At 36.4% G+C, this 17800-nt stretch overlaps 2 protein-coding genes and 1 pseudogene across 2 annotated transcripts; 1 reads left to right on the top strand and 2 right to left on the bottom strand.

Annotated features, from left to right (window-relative positions):
• Positions 1 to 1249: 1249 nt before the first annotated feature.
• Positions 1250 to 3070, bottom strand: LOC145631228 (UDP-glycosyltransferase 75C1 pseudogene; annotated as a pseudogene).
• Positions 3071 to 4317: 1247 nt separating this feature from the next.
• LOC145632432 (heat stress transcription factor A-5-like) lies at positions 4318 to 7583 on the bottom strand. Its single transcript, XM_081684809.1, has 2 exons — positions 7264 to 7583; positions 4318 to 5723 (listed from the first exon to the last, which is right to left on the bottom strand). Exons 1-2 carry the CDS (start codon positions 7498 to 7500, stop codon positions 4494 to 4496), a joined length of 1467 nt encoding a protein of 488 aa, XP_081540935.1. The 5' UTR covers positions 7501 to 7583; the 3' UTR covers positions 4318 to 4493.
• A 3750-nt stretch (positions 7584 to 11333) lies between these two features.
• On the top strand, positions 11334 to 15175 carry LOC145631227 (uncharacterized). Its single transcript, XM_081683316.1, has 9 exons — positions 11334 to 11455; positions 11536 to 11679; positions 11779 to 11841; positions 12714 to 12780; positions 12886 to 12986; positions 13622 to 13666; positions 13764 to 14057; positions 14153 to 14255; positions 14753 to 15175. Exons 1-9 carry the CDS (start codon positions 11438 to 11440, stop codon positions 14833 to 14835), a joined length of 918 nt encoding a protein of 305 aa, XP_081539442.1. The 5' UTR covers positions 11334 to 11437; the 3' UTR covers positions 14836 to 15175.
• The last annotated feature ends 2625 nt before the right edge of the window (positions 15176 to 17800 follow it).

The raw sequence follows: 17800 nt of genomic DNA, 5'->3' as shown, positions 1-17800 counted from the left end.
TTAGTTCTCGAAAAACAGTTTAAGTACGATATTGTATTTAGTGTAAGAATCAAATACCTTCTGCATCACTCTTATAGTTTGACTATAGTTATAGCCTTTTTGGATTGGCGATGATGTTTTTTCTATTGTCAATTTGTCATCCTTCGTTAATTAATTAAAGCTTATATGTTCAATATTGTGATAGAAGCCAACTTTAGTAAGGTTGATATGTTCCTTTCATAGGCAGTCAACAAATATGATGGTTTTTACGATGATCGACAAAAATATTCATTTGATTGGTAATTGTGATCTACTTTATAAATATACGAATTTTTGGAAATTACATAACTAGATAAAAGTTGTGATGAGAACAAAATGTCTACACTTTTACTTTTCTCTCAATAAATAATCTCTTTGATTAGAATATAAATCATAAAATTGATTAGCACAAATGATAATGTGTGTTGGGATAAAATTTCTAGTAAGAGTAAGTTATAGATTATATTCAATTATGTTTAGTCCTTACAATTTTTGTGTCGTTATCTTGAAATTACTACCAACATTGTACTATAAAAACTACTTTTATGTTATGGTTGTTTATTGTATTGGTGGGTCAAAATATGACAATTGCCACTCATTGGCAAATTCAAGCTGTCTTCATAGGTTTGTCGTAAGCTGGAATATGCAATGTGTACTCGTTTTAAACTCTTTATTTGTTTAGGGTTGTTGACATGTCTTAACTATACCAGTTTCATATCGGATTAGAGTGACATATGACACATATCGACCCTAAATGCAAGTTATCTAATCCATACCCGAAACAGATCCAAAACTTGTTACGATACAATAAATAATGTATCTTGTACACATGCACCGACTAATTATGGACATAAAGTATTTCAATGAAGTATTCTCCACCACTTAGAAAGCCCGACCCATAAATTTGGGTTTAGGTGTGAATGCTCAAAGGATTTGTGTGTTTCCAATGTTAGTGTAGTGGCTTTAGATCTGTCTTGTTCAATTGAGCTTATTGGTTCATTGACCTTCATTTTAATGTACTAATTATAGCTCCACTAATCTCCACAAAAAGAGGGAAGCAATCATCGCCAATTTAGACATAAATAATGATGGATAATAGGGGTGATATAGTAAATAAAATTAGCCAAAAAATATACTCTGATACTTTGTACGAGTAATAAATTAAAAACGGGTCAAATCTTGTGAAACACCTAAATGGATAATTAAGTTGAATTTTAAAGAACAAATGGAGTATAATCAATTCAAATTTCAATGCTAACAAAAGTTTTTTTTACAATAGCCAACACGATAATTGTAGCGCTAGAGAATAGCTAAAAACACAAAGAAATTAATCATACATTCGTACCAAAGACTAGCTAGCATATTATTGAAACTAGTATAGTGTTGATGTTGACTATTGAGGTAATATTTTTTTATCGGTTAAGCTTGTAATAAAGTAGTAATTAACATTTAACAGTCAACAAATGTAATGCAAAAAAATCATGTATTAATCAAACTCTTCATCATTTATGAATCTTTTTGGAATCAACATTATTATTGAACAATTCCTCCATGAAAGCCTTCAAGTTCATATTAGACGATCCACCCTCGTTGACCGCTTTGACCGCCAATTCTCTCCATTTCTTAGCATTCTCCTTAATCTCTTCACTCTCCATAACCTCTTCCAAACACCTCTTAATCTCATCACTCTTAACTAATACATCACCTCCTTCTTCACTCAAATTGACCCTTACCCCGGTCTTCCATAGATCCTCCATCAGTTTAGCATTCATTGTTTGATCCGTCCATTGTGGAAACCCGACCATGGGGACACCATATGCTAGGCTCTCCAATGTCGAGTTCCATCCACAATGTGTCACAAAGCATCCCACTGAGGGGTGGGCTAACACCTCCACTTGGGAGCACCATGGGACTATTAGCCCTTGTTGTTTCAGCTCCTCCATGCAACTCAACTCTTCTTCACTATTACCCTCTACATTTACTCCATGGCTCGCCTTCTCCCTATTAATGACCCACAGGAACGGCCTGTGGGTCTGTATTAGGGCTCTGGCTAACTCCTCCATCTGCGGCTTGGATAGCACTGAGATGCTTCCAAACGACAAGTAGATCACCTTGGAATTCTTTCCTTGCAAGTTTAGCCATTCCATGTAATCTGCCTCCTTAGATTGTTGGAAGAGGTCCCCTTCAAAGGATTTGTCGGAGGGGTCCTTTCCATTCAACAAGGCGGAGGGAAAGATAGGGCCGATAGGAATTAAGTTGAACCTTTCAATAGCTCTTAAAGCATGAACTTCTAAAGCTTCAAAGGTATTCACTAGGATTATTGGCTTATCCTCAATCTCTAATTGTTGCATTTGCTCTTGGAATGAAGGGATGGCAAAAGTGTAAAGGGAATGGTTGGAAGGAAGAAGGAATACGGGGAGGTCACGTGCTTTGAGCTTCAATGGTATGTTTGGTAATTCTAACGACCATGAGGGGTCTTTTTCACATTCATTTATAGCCTCACCGTAGCCATTGAAATAGTAATAGTAGATATTAAAAACCATGGCAGGTTGAACCCAAAGGAGCGCGGATGGCAAGTGAAACTTACATGCCACCTCGGCGGCCCAAGGTAGGATTGTGTGCACCACGCATGTAATTTGTTTACCCTCGACAACACTCTTGTCAAGGAACTCCGATAAGGCCTCAACCCCACGCTGGCGAAACATTGAGAGGTAGTTCATTAAATCTGTATCGGCGACCTTAAAACTATCGCCATACCCATCAGAAAACGTGGTGAAGTTCATACCCTTAGGAACCGTGGCCTTTTTAAGGCATCGGTGGCCAGAGGCAGCGGTGATAAAGGTGACATCGGCCCCAGCTTGTAGGAGCCGCTTGGCGAATTGGAGGGCCGGATTGATGTGGCCTTGCGCCGGGAAGGTGACTAGGAGGAAGTGAGGCTTTTGTTGCTCCATAAAAGGCAGAGAGTGACGTTGGAAGGAATAAGGTTATGAACTAGCTGTAATGCTCTTATCTTAAAGATTGTGAATAGTATTTGTAGTGGAAGTGAACATTGGATATTTTTTTTGCAAAATGTTAGTTGTCTAAGTATGTGATCAGGATTATAATATGACACAGTGGCTGACAGCAAGCTATTCAGTATAATATAATCCACAGACTATTCAGTATAATATAATCCACAGACTATTCGTTGATTGTAACTTAGGCTATTTAGCAAGTGGCAACCCTTAAGTAATAGAGTATGCAATATACATTGCATCTAAGGGTACCTAAGACAGTGCTCCTATCTCAACTTGAGGTGCGCATGACATGCTCAACCTTTAAAGGGAGAGCATGGCCGAGAGCACCATTTTCAGGTACTTTCGGAGTTCCCGAGTGCATATAATAATTTGTTGCGACTCCGCTCACGAGTAAAAGTGTGGGAATCAATTTAAAGGTGCTGAAATCACTTCCACTGTCAACAGTCTTACTGTATTACATATGTAAACCATTGTGAGCTCCATTAGCAACAAAGGTCAACAGAAGCTAGACAGTGATGAGATAGAAACTACTAATAATGTTTGACTAACTTCAGTGGCTCACTAAGTCACTAGTCACTACCTAATGTAATGAGCTAATCCGTAGAATATTGTACTGCACAAGCCTACAGCTTAAGGACAAGAAGAGGGGGAAAAAAGCAGAATGAAAAGCATATTTTGTCAGGTACTTTGAAAATTGGTTAGCGGCTGTAACAGATCCAAATCTATACAAGACAAGAATGGCTGAGCCTTGTTACACTCGTGAGCCTACTTTTTTGCTAGCTTCCAGGTCGATAATAGGGATGTTAGTGAATTATTAGATGATGATACTTGTCCAAGTGTTAGGCTCGACTAGTTTATGAAGGTTTGGGCCGTTTGGCTGGTCTTTGAAGTGTTTAGTTTTGTTGGGTATCGAAAGTAGGTAACAGAGAAAAACGAGGAGTTACAGTAGGATTTAGGTCTGGCGCTATAAGGAAAGGAAGTAAAAGGCTTCTAATAATGGCTCAAGTCCTGTAAACTTATGACATATTTGAACCTTTCCATCTAGAGTGTTTATGGGCGACTCTAGGGAACTTGGATAAAAATATGGCAAGCTTTATCAGCTATTTGTCACATTCGATGATAAAAAAGAGACTACAGAAATCTACATTTTAATTGGCATTCTAGAAAACAATAGCTAATGCATTGCAAGGTCTGCAACTAAAAGGCGTAAAGAGGAAAACAAGGATAAGCTAATTGCATGAGCAAGCCGAGCAACTAGCAGTTATCAAAAGAAACAATTAGATTTCAGCAGAATACTACTCGTATTAGATTATTATATACAAAATACAACATTTAATGTTTAGTCGATTCAACTTAAATTATGGTTGGCATAGTTTAAATCGTATAGATCTGGATAATTTCAACAGAATGAAAAATGTAATTGTCTATACAAATCCTATTCATAATATATGTAGCAGCTCAAAGAGTGAGCTTACCCAAATTCTTTGCATTTCTGGAAATTCCATGGCTTGACCCTCTATCTTCTTGCTCATCACCAGGTAGAGCCCTATAACATGAAGAAGCCTCTTCTGTATCTGAAGCTCCAGGCCTTTCAGTCAAAAACTGCTCCCAGAAGTGGTCATTTACTCGGGCAGGTGCAGCAGGAGTAGGATCCTGGTTATGACTCCGAGTCTCTTGTGATGATGACGAATTGGCAACATTAACAATTGGATGATTGTTCTTTGAAGCCACCCCCAGTCCATCTCTATTACTACCGCTGGCATCAGGTTTTGTTCCTTGAGATCCACTAGCATCCACGTCCATATGGGTTGCTCGACTTGAATAGGCATTTTGATTGAGTTGTACAGGGGAAGAAGCTAATGAAAGATTCAACTGGCAGCATATCGCATCACATTCTTCTGCTGACACCATGTTTTGCTGCAAAGACGGCAAACCTGAACATTCCTTTACCCCAACTTTGTCCGACAATGAAGCATCCATCTTAAATCCCAGGCATGTTCCAGCGTCTGACAAATCAAAAGTTTCTGTGGCAAATGGCAGTGTACATATACCCAATTCTGAATCTTTTGGGTCTGTCCCAGATGATCTCCTTGTTGGACTTGCCCAGTCTTCATTTGAGCTATGTGTACTATTTGAGACCAAATTCATCTTAGAAACAGCTGTGGACAGCTCTAGCTTAAGTTTATTCGACAAATCTTGCTGATAAATATTAGCAACCTCTGGTCTGCAAAAGCTTTGGTTGTCCCCAAAATTATTCTCCCCTGCTGGTAGGAAGTGATCGGATCGGGGCAACCGCCTCTTCTTGTTATATGCCGTGAGGTCCATAGCATCTATTTTCTGAGAAAGATGATCAACAAAAGCAGGATTTTGAACTGCTTTTTGCAAGTAGGTAATTAGCTTCTCTTGCCTTTTCTCCATATCGCAAAGTCGCAGCGTGACATCTTCAAGTTGAGACTTTGCCGCACAATGGTGCATATTGAAACCTGAAACTTTTGCATCAAGTTCATTTTTCTCACGACTAAGCTTTTCCATCTCTTCCTCAAATGCTGCTCTTTCTGGATCTGGTGGAGGATGACTGTGGCTATGGACGGGCTTTCGCCGGTGGATATTTTTCAAGAGATGCTTCTTATCTTTTATAAAATCATCATTCGCAAATTCCCATTTTTCTGGGTCAATTTTCCGAAATCCCTGCCAAAAAAAAAAAATTAATGTTCCATGTTCAGTTCACTTGACATGATTAAATTAGCCTTAAACCAACCATATTCAGGCTCTTATTTTCAAACAAGCCCTTAATTTGACAAAGAAACTTGAAAGTTGAAATAACAAGGAGTAACAATGACCAACAGCAATGTAATCGGAAGACACCTCCAGCAGTACACTATTACGAAATCAGAGCAGCGATAGGTCATTCACCTTGAGTGTAATGAATAACGATACATCAGAAGCAGATTCCAACTTTCTGAATCATGAATTTCACAATTCAAATCAAAGGTTGACATGTCAAATAAAAAGATGGGGATCATTATCAGGATTAACTACATCCAGATTTCAGATTAAACAGCTCCTAAAATACAAACATAGTCTACACAGACCCTAATGAGTAACAATCAACTAGTTTCACGGTGTAAGATATCCAGAATCTGTACAAGCAATCAAATTCTTATCACTCACAATCATTACGACCCATTTCTTAGCTCAGAATCTCAGATATACAAAATCATAAAAAGGCTACGCATTAAATTTACCATCATTCACAATTATATCAACCCATGTCTTAACCTAGAGTCTCAAATACATGAAAAACTAATTGTTAAAGGGCTTCTCATAAAGCTCATTCAAGGATCAAGCGAAAGCAGTGTAAACCCTACTAGCACAGAATGTAATATACGTAGTACTTCAAAACCTTTCACTACACCAACTACAAACCACCTACCAACCTATACTATCTTTGATTCAGTAATTGTTTCACAAAACTTGTCTGAAACATTTGAAGCCAGGGCTGATTCAGTAATTGTTTCATAGAACTTGTCTGCATTTTGTCTAAACTTAATAGACATGACACATGAGGTGGGAAACTCTCACGTACGGTTCTAAGAGAAGGAATTGACCCTCCAATTCAGACCAGGGAGAACAAGCCATTCGACAACTCAATCAATCGGGTGATCTTTTCCCCTACAACGGATCCCAATACCGCCTCCCATAAACTAAACATCCATAACACCAATTGCTACACGAATACCGCTTAGAACAAAGTTGCCTTTCAATCAGCCTATTAATTCCTGAACTAATCTTACAATCAAGCAAGTTCTTAAATTCGCATAGATAACCAAAAGTCCAGTACAATAACACAATCAACACTTCAACAACACCTATTAATATCAAAAATCATCATAAAATTCATAAGAAATTGAATAAAAACTACAAATTTCCTCAAAAACGATTCAAAAACGTACGATTAAGCAAATTAATCAACATCATCCTACTAAACAAAACAAAAACTACAAAAGTCCTAAAAAAATGAATCACAAATAAGATTAACGCAAATTAATTAACATCATAATAAGAAACAGAACAAAAACTACAAATTTCCAATAAGATTAAGCAAATTAATCAACAACAACATAAGAAACAGAACAAAACTTTCAAAATTCGACATAGTTGAATCAAAAACCTAAAATTAAGCAAATTAATCAAAGTAGAAAACGAAAAAAAATTGAGAGAAAATTACGTAAGTGTTGAGCTGACGAATGAAACTGGAGAAATTGCTATGCTTGAAGTAAGTAGGAAGCAAAAGCCTAGCAAATTCAGGAGGATTCCAAACGATGAAACTAGTGTTGGAATCACTCCAAGATACGATCTCGTTGGTCGACGGATCGTCTACCATGTCGTATGTCTTCAACAGAAACGGCGCCGGACCTCCGCCACCACCGCCGCCGCCGCCATTGCCGGAAGTTGAGGTTTCCATCGCTGAAACTGTGGAAGGTCGAGGAGAGAGAAAATGAAAAAGAGTGGTTGTTGAAGAAATTGTTTTTTTTTTAATTTTAATTTTTGTGTTCAAAGTTGTCGATGTTGACTTTAGTTGAGGACAAAATGGTAGATGTTAAGTCAAAAGTTTGAATTCCATTTTTTTTAAATGCATTTTGAATTTTTGATTGGTACATTTACAAAGACGCAATTTTGATCATTGCTTCCTCCATCCCTAAATACAAAGCCCTTTTTGGTTTTAACGCGGGTTTTCCTCTCTAAAACAGTAAAACACTATAGGTTTTCCTCTTTTCAGATTAGAGGTGAAGTGGGGTTCAACCACCCAATTGCCCTCCTTGAACGTCGTGGAGTTCATGCAGAACACACTGAACTCTCATTGTTTTTGCCCAAAAAAGTCGTTAAATTTCCAAAACTAAAGGCTTCCATGCTTTTGGACCACTTTTGGAAAAAATTTCCAAAATTGAAGAGAATATATGGCTTATCCCTCAAGGCCATTTAAGTAGTTTGAAGCCATAACAAATATCTCAGCAGGTCTATAATAAAGTCATTAGAATGAGGCCCTGTTCTGATACGATTATTTTCAGTTCAGCTCTAATAAGTTAAGTTTAGTTCAATTCAGTTCAGTTCAGTTCAGCTCTTAATTTCCTTCTGTTATAAAATATTCAGTTCAGTTCAACTCTAATCAGTTCAATTAAGTTCAGTTCAGCTCTAATAAGTTAAGTTAAAGTTCAGTTCAGCTCAATTCAATCAAATGAGAACAGGACTTGAGTATTGTTTATTAATGTGGCTATTTCGGAGTTGTATTGCATTGGTAGTGAAAATTTGCAAAAGATGCATGGTTCTAAACTTCTAAATAGCAACTTGGTATCCCGAGATCCTATTAAGGTGTCCCTCATTAGATTATCAATCATACCCACTCATTACTTACCAAGTTACCATATGACCATATCTTTATGTTGTTATTGATACATGCATGTATTACTATACAGTATAAATGGGTTGTTTATATATTCTATAAAATATATTAAATTCATTATATGTCCTACTTATTACTACTAGCTAGGTAGGCACCACGACACTTATAAGGAAATGACGAACGTCGAATAATTAGAACATACTAAATTACTAAGTGAAAATTTCATATGGATTTGATTAGGGCTGTGCACAGTGCAAAATTGCACCAAATCGCAAAATTGCGGTTTGTGATTTTTTCAAACCGCACCAAACCGCAATTCTATACAAACCACACCGCAAAATACGGTTTGGTGCGGTGCGGTTTGCGGTTTTTCCATAATTTTTTTACCTCACAAATAATGATTATTTGCTAATCTTTTATTATGAAATTTTTACTTAGAAACTGTACAACTATGCAAATAATTCAACAAAGAAGTAGTGCTTTACTTCAATGTTAATAGTGACCCAGTAACATGCCAAGGCAAACATTGAGCAAAATCATTAAGTAAACCACAACCACTCCATTACAACTCCAAAGCACAAGAAACAGAGAGTAATAAGAAAGGAAAACTTTGGTTTTCTTAATAATGACCCACACAATTCAGTACATATAAATACAATATAAGAGTCTTCTTTCCATATAAGAGTCTTAGCGTTAAATTGCGGTTTGGCTTGAAATTTTTTTGAAACCGCACCAAACCGCAAAACTGCGGTTTGGTCAAATTTGAAAACCGCACCGTAATTTCCAAACCGCACCAAACCGCAAAATTGCGGTTTGGTGCGGTCTAGACCGTACTCTACACTACCCTAGATTTGATTATCATATAATAAAAAGTTAATCTTACTAATATTACACACACAAATAAGGAGTACATCATAAAGTCATATAACTAGCTAGTACAAAGACTACAAACTAAGTTACACATAATATAGAACAGGGCATTCTTTATTCTTCTAGTACATAGAATTGAAACTCATCTCACAAAAGCATAACAACAAAGTTTAGCCATATATCTTACATAAAACCTCATATAAATAATGAGTTTTATGAACAATGATCATCATAATGATGGTGGCCATGGTGATGGTGGTGATGGCCGTCGTGATGACCATGGTGATGGTGGCCATGGTGGTGATGATCATCATAATGACCGTGATGGTGATGATGATCGTGATCATAATAATCATGGTGATGACCACCATGATGACCATAACCATGGTGCCCTCCATGATGATAGTCTCCATAACCATATGGGTTACCACCATAGCCATATGAGCCTTGCCATGGTGATGTGTGTTGATGCCCATATCCCCATCCCCATGTCATATTATTTCACAATGTAATTATAATTATTAATTGGTTGTAATTTGGAGTAAGAAATTCGATCTAATTTTTGTGGTGTGTAGGAGATATACTTGTCTATAGTGTGATATTTATAATGAATACGTAGGTGCATGAGATTAGTCGACCATATTGAGAATATAATTTATGGTGTTACGTGTTATTCCCTCCATACTACTTTATTCCCAAAGTTGCTAATGAAACTCTAAAGTATTGGATTCATTATTTCTCTGATTACAAAAATCTTGATTCTTATTTTTGGTTACATGTCTCATATTAATTAATAATAAGAATCTAGGCTTAGTGGAAGAAGAATAAGTTCAAGCCGCAAACATCTAGATAGAGTTTGTAGTGATAAATTATTTATTTATTTATTTATAATAAAATTAAAGCATATTACATTTGGATATTTACATTGGAAATGATTATGTTACTTGTGTATGAAAGTCGTATATGGTGGATATAGCTTGTATGTTTGATATTTTAATTCATTAATCTACTAGTTGATTCATACCAAAAATAAAATAAAATAAAATAAATAAATAAATAAATTTGTTGTCAAAGTTTTAAATTGTTGATCATAAAAAGTCAATTTCAGTTTACTAAAGAGAGTCCTTGTAGTAAAAACTTCTAAAGCAATCGTGAATGCGTTTAGGCTATAGTTCCATAAAATGTCGAGGATATAGAGTAATTCTCTCACGATACGACTCTCCATCCACTAATTGCAATAAAGTTTTTTGAGAAGAATTTGATTCTTTGAGTTTATAATGGACGGTTGTACAACACTTTAGTCACTTAAAAACTTTTTACCTACTAATTGGACCAAAAATCTAATCATAAAAGTCACTGAAAATATCATACTAGTAAAGGTATTATAAAATTGACAACACCATGTAACATACTATTATTGAGTTTTTTGAAAATGAAAAAAAGGGAAATACATTGTTTTAGTAATTAAAAAGTGAAATAGTTGTTATTTTATTAAGATAATGTTTGAATTCAACATCGTACAATTGGTACAAAAAATAACATGTATTTATATTCGAACAAACTAGTTAACTAGATGAAATTGTAGGACCGACGTCTTAGTTGGTCACAACCACGTTTGGTCACGACTGACTTCATCCAGGCCACCAACTTCGAGGGCCACCACTCCGATCTTGGTTCTGATACCATTGATATAGGACAATAGGAGAGCCACCCCAAAAGCTAGCTCAAAGGAAGAAGAGCCCATTGTTCTATATAAATTCCACATCAACCCCTCATATGACCGATGTGAGACTCAAGTGGAGCCAAGTCCCATACCTTACAATTGATAGTTCTATAACATCTAAACTGTTTTTTTAATCTATAATTAAAATAATTTCTGTCTTTGAAAGATGCACCTGAATTGAACCTTCTACACCGTATGCTCCTATCCAAATCCGTATTCATACCCGAATCCATATCCGCATGGAGGTAATTAAAGGATTGGACTTAGAGCATAGCAATGGGCTGTATACCTCTCCAATACAATTAGCCCATAATTTTTAAAGCCATACTAAAAGAGAGAGCTTTAGACTTTATAGCTTACACATTACAATCCTCTATTTCAGCTGGGTTTTTCCGGTGAACTGCAAAAATGGCGGCAAATTCCGAGGTTAGCTTTCCTACCAATTATCTTCAAAATTTTGTCTTTTATTGTTTCTGTAATCGCTATTGTTTTCTTATTGTAAATAGAATACAGGGGTTAGATCGTTTCAGCTTTTTCAATCAGCTGATGAGAGCAAGAATAAGCCCAATAATGGAGGATTAGGGTTTTTGAATTTCCCAGAAACCCCTCTTCCTCCTCCTCCCCCTTGTGTTGAAGTACTCCCTTCTGAGGTTTGTCAATTTTATTTTTTGATTATAATTTTTTGTGAATTTTTAGCTATTTTATGGGCATTTTTTGTTTATAATTTTGTTGGGTATTGATATATTTAGGTATCTACTTCTGTGAAGTATACTGTTGAGAAGGTTGATTTGGGGGTTGTTACTTTGCTTAAGGTAAGCTTTATTTACTACGCATTATTTTATGTAATTGTTTTTACTGAATTGTTTAAGTTGTAGAGGAAATTGGAGTGTGGAAATTTATAAACTTTAGTAACACTGATCGACACATGATTTTATTATGCATTCGGAATGGATACTGGAAAGTGTTGGAAACTTAATGTTAAGAACTATACAAAGATGTATAGCCTAGTGATTTGACATTTTGATTAGAAGGATAGACTCAATACACATTCTTTTCATGAACTTTTGTTGAAGAATTTTGTAGAACATGCTATTGTGAGACATTAAAAGGTAGTTAGTACTGGACTAGTAGGCGAAAAGGGGAAGAAATAGTTAGATAGTCTTCGAATAAACTTGTTCAAGCAATGGTTTGAGTAGGAGCTTTTCTTGATGTTTGATTCATTGTGACGATAATGTGTTTGAAAACTTGAAAGACACTTAAATCACCTATGTAAAGAAGATGGCAGAGAATTTAAAGAACTCTTGATCAATCAACTTAGAAACTGATGCAATTTTTTTGTAAATTATTTTAGAAAACTGTTTCTATTAATTCTATTTATAAACCTTACATGTCTAAGCTCTAACCTTTGACAATTGACATGCTCCAAGATGATTGTACTTAGGTCTTGCATAAAAACTTAAATTTGTTTATGATATTTTTTGATTAAAAGTTGTATCTTAATTTCATTTGTTGACAAGATATTTTCTTCTTCTTTCTTGGATAATAAAAGCCTTACATATTCTTTTCCTTACATTGCTTTTGACTTGTAGAATGGGAAGTGGGGAAGGGGCTGGGTAGAAAACCAAATTTGACATGTTGATTTGATGTGCAATAAAGTTTGAACATTTTTTAAAAAAATTTACAGGGTCGGGTGAGTACACGAGAGGTTTTTGCATTGCCAAACTCTGATTTGGTTCCTGGGAAATATGAAGGTGTGCAAAGTAATTTACTTTTTGGTTTTCCTGTGACGCTTATATTATGATTTACTATATTATTTACTAACTAGCAATTGGTATTATAAATTATATGGAGGACAGGAGGTCTTAAACTCTGGGAAGGCTCGCTTGATTTGGTGAAAGCTCTCCATTCAGAGATTCAAAAAGGGGATTTATCATTTGAAGGGAAGCGAGTCTTAGAGGTGGGCTTTTAATTTTCAGGTGATTATTTTTGTTTGTTATTTTATATTGATGAGAAACAAAGAATGCCAAGGTTGGCTTTCTCTGGGGGTGGAAGTTCTAGCCTTCATATAGGTTTCACATATGTCATCTTCGTTTGTACTCTAATTATTATCTATAATCGCATGGTCAATGGTAACCCATGACTCTAGATTATTGCTTGGGGGACTTGGGAAGATGCTCCTTTCCAATTTCCATCTAAAATTTCCACTTGCCTAAAGAGGCGCCATGGATTTTGGCAAGCAACCTCATGTATGACCTCCTTTGAGGTGTCATGTGTCAGTTTGGCTTGCATTATGTGTTAAGACTGTTAACGGTGCATAGAATTTGGCCCTTCGTGATGGTATGGGTAATGATTTGACCTTGATTGTAGCCTATAGGTAGTAGGCATGTGCTGATGATTCCTTAGCCTTATCCAATGTGAACAATTGTATAGCTTCGAGCCTCGAAGTGATATCTAGATATGTTGAGATAACGAATTATCTTTTCAATTGGTTTTTCAATGAAAATGGAATTCTGCTGGATTTTTCATTTAATAATTTTTTTAATTCCATGCCTTTTAAGTTTTTAGTAACAGTGTAACCTTTGTTGTTTGTAGCTTGGATGTGGCCATGGGCTTCCTGGAATTTTTGCCTCCCTCAAGGTGAGCACGTCACTGTCTCACTGCTAACTGTTCATTCGTTGTCCCCCTCCCTGCTCCCTCTCATTTGCTCAGCTGTTCAAATTTATTCTTGTGTCAGGGTGCAGGTTCCATTCATTTTCAGGATTTCAATGTAGAGGTCTTAAAATGTCTCACTCTTCCAAACGTGAATGCAAATCTGCCGTCAGGAACTAGTATTGCTGATAATTGTGAAATTCGTTATTTTGCTGGTGATTGGAGAGAAGTTGATCGAATTCTTTCCCATGCTCACCCAGACAGTATTAATGCCACATCATCTGATGACAATCCAAATACAGGATATGATGTGATTTTAATGGCTGAGACTGTTTATTCCATCTCCACTCTACAGAGCCTTTACAATCTTATTAAGAAAGTATGTTGTTAGTGTTTCTCTTTTGTATTTGCATTTTGCTGGAAAAAAATTGTTTTTTTTTCCAAGACTAAACATAGTATGTACTACTCCTGCAGTGTGTCAGCCGTCCGCATGGTGTTATCTATTTTTCTGCAAAGAAGCATTATTTTGGAGTAGGTGGAGGATCAAGGCAATTCATATCTATTGCAGAGAAAGATGGTAGGTTTTTTGGTTGCATGCCATAGGATGCTCAACATTGTCTTTCATAAATATTGAGAGATTAATGCATTAGGCAAAAACAGAGGGTTATTTATGCTGGCTACGATAGAAAAATTCAAAAATCTCATGAAGTATATTTTTCCATGTTTTCTATACATGTAGTATTGTTTGGTGGATTAATTAATACCTTTTCCGTCCTTTATAATTAAGCTTACTTGGAAATGTTATAGAGATTAAGAATTGTGGATAGAAAGAATATGTAAGAAAAAGCTTGGAGTTAGAGAGAGATATAGGAAGAGAGATTTTACTTGAAAAGAAAGGTGTTCTGTTGATATACAATGGCCAATTTGGGCATTATAATATGGGACAAATGGAGATTTGGGCTTTTTATTCACAACTTACTACGGAGTATCAAGAAGTTTACTGCAGAGATTCTGTTGCTTGCCATCTCTGACCTGTGGTTAATTGGCTTAATTTGTTGCTGACTGATGTTGCAGGTATGATGATAGCCAGCTTAATTGCTGAAGTGGCTGATGGCTCATCAAACCTCAGAGAAGTTTGGAAACTATCTTGCAAGTGAGCATGCAATTCAAATATTTCAGTTTGATGCTGGAACTAACCCTCAAAAAGACGGGACCAACTATTGAGAAAGCTTAGAGAAGAGACCGTTGTGGGATCTAATCCTTGTGGCAGTTGCTTTCTGGTTTTGCTGCAAAAACAAACTTGAAGCTTGCTATAATCTTGATCTATGTTGCTGATATGTATGCCTCATATGATATGTTTGTTTTATTGGAGGGTCTTTTTTTTTGTTCCTGCCATGTAAGTGTAATGCAAATGTTCAGGAACTATTTGAACTAATGAATTGGAGTTTTTATAAGATGAATGGGGCTGTGTTTCTGAAATCCCCTTCAGTTTTTTTACCTATATTCTTTGCCAGAACAGAACAATCATACAGGTAGAGAATTTCTCAGTTAGTATTGTTACTTGTACTTTAGCTGGAGCCTAGAAGTGTAGGACACAGGTAGATGCCCAAGGCCGTCTTGCGAAAATTTTCCATGAGTTTGGCTTACTATGAAGTGTCCATGAGTCTGGCTTACTATGAAGTGTCCATGAGTCATAAATTCATGTACAAGTAACGAGTATCTGACGCAGATATTTGAAGTGAAATGAGAAGTCTAGATTTTACCTGACTCAAAAACCTGATTGGGACCTGCCTAAAATCTTAGGTTTGAACACCATTTTGACCCTAAGTAAGAAATGTATGAAAAATAGTTGAGCCAAAAGTGACCTGAAATTGGATCATGTACTATTTCAATAACAACCGAAGCCTTAATCTTGAAAAATTGATCTTTGAACCAAATATAACTGACCCAAAACCAGTTTGACCAGCTGATTTGACAGCAATGGTTAACATTTGAGTCTAAGCAAGCAAAACCGTAGTAAAAGCAAAAATGGACTGCACAACTGATAACCAATATATTTCAGAAAATTTTCTTTCTGTGATAAATACACGAGTAGCAGCAAATATGAAGCAATTACAATGCTAAGTGTCTGATCTACAGCGATAATACTTCGAGCAGCCTCTGTGATACGGATTGGCTGCAGGACCAAGACATTCAGAATTGCTGGAATAAGCCTGGCCCCTAGGACCGCCGCAGGCAGGTTGATTTCTGTTCAAAGCACCATACGAGATGTACTTCCTTTCTTCAAGAATCCTCCGAGCTATTTCCGACATCATCAACATCTCATTCTCTTGTTGGCATTCGCCTATTGAACCATTACACTGCAAGTATGCATCAGTATCCGTTCTGGCACCATGAACGTGGAGCGGAAGACTGATGAATATAAAAAACAAGCAGCATGTAAGTTTCCTCATTGCTTTGTATTCCATATTTGTTTTCCCTTTTGAGCTGTTTATTTATGGCCTCCCATCATTTCCTCTTAGAGAGCACTATATAAGTAAGTGTTATACTCACCTTTATATTATAAAGGTGACAAAGTGGAAAGCCAACTTTAAGCATGCACTTTGATGGACCGCACTTCACCTAATTGCTCGAATTACAAAGCATATTGGTTTTTGCACGTTTAGCAGCTCAGAATGATTAACTTTAGTCAAATTATATGATTTATAATTTTCACTAAGATATGCTTTGCATAATGGTTGCCTACCAAGGGAGGAAAACATGATCTGCTTAATGATTGGTTTTGACTTGTGTTATATCATAAGGGCCCAAGTTTGGTAAACTAGCACCAAATCATGTCTTAGATTTGTTGATCTACATGACATAGATATGCAACAAGTTTGGAAAAATCCTTTCTATCAATCTCTTATTGATGGCTAAATGTAGAGGTGGGCCGTGCTTGAGCCTCTGGGTGGCACGGCTGATGAGTGATGAGGCCACAATAGTCGCGCTGGACCACTGAAGTCCTTTTAACATGGTTGAGAAGGGAGAATTCGGATAAAGTTCCATAAAGATCAAACTCGAGTGATGAACCAATTAATTTGGGTATGTGTTGGGCATATAAAGTTTATTACAGTATCAATTATGTGTAGCTGTGTATGATTATACAACCGATTAGTCATGTCCATATTCAGGTTACTCCTTGTTTGATTTGGTTTGGAAGATTTGAATCAGGTTATCTAGTTTCAGAATTGAATACAGGTAGTTGGGTTTGACTCGGACTATTTTGGCTATGTCAGTTTACGAGTTCTAGTTAATGCAAGGTAGGAACATAGCGCGAGTTCATTTAAAGTTACCAGAGGGCAGAGGAACTGACTCAGTCCATATATGAGATAAATCACACGTCACACCATTAAACAAAACTTAAGTCTAGGACACCTTAAATTCTACTGAGAAAATGAAACAATTGTATACAACACATTGCATCAGTTCAGACTTCAGAGTCTGACACAACATAGCCTTGTTTTATTTGCTTCATGACTAGAGAAAAAGGACATGTTAAGAAATTAAACTTGAAGAGTCATCTCCTGCAATGGTACTTGCACCTATGATTATTTTCTGGATCGGGGCTTGGGTTTACCCCTGGCTGCCCTATCATATTTCAGTACTCCATAGCTGATGTACGTGGCTCGTGTGGAATAAGCAGGGATTGGAAGTTTTGTCGATTGTTCATCATCGTTGGAGTCATCATCACTGGAGCTGTCACTGGACTCATCACTTGTCCAGCTCTTCTTTCCATGATGTTGCATACTATCAGTATAGCGGTAGCCTTTCATTGTTTTGTGGTTTGTGTGTGAATTTACTCGGCTGAGAGATTGGTGTTTCTGCTATTAAGTGAGAAGATGTACTCTTAAATAAGCTAGTTGCATTCTGAATAAGAACTTAAAATATTTACAAGTTGTGGAAACACTGAATCTGAATCTATTCCCCCAACAAAGTAGGATATGTAGATATAATGTATTGATTATGGGTATCTCACAACTTTTCTAATAGCAATAAGAACATGTGATTTGATTTGAGTAAACTAAGGATCAAATGTGAACAAACTCTTGTTGATCATAGTGATAAAGCCTGCATAGAGTG

The sequence above is a fragment of the Chenopodium album genome, chromosome 5, assembly GCF_948465745.1.
Source record: "Chenopodium album chromosome 5, dcCheAlbu1.1, whole genome shotgun sequence".
In the NCBI taxonomy this organism is placed as follows: domain Eukaryota; kingdom Viridiplantae; phylum Streptophyta; class Magnoliopsida; order Caryophyllales; family Amaranthaceae; genus Chenopodium; species Chenopodium album.
Note: the sequence above shows the minus strand (reverse complement) of the source record. Positions and strands in the feature narration are given on the sequence as shown.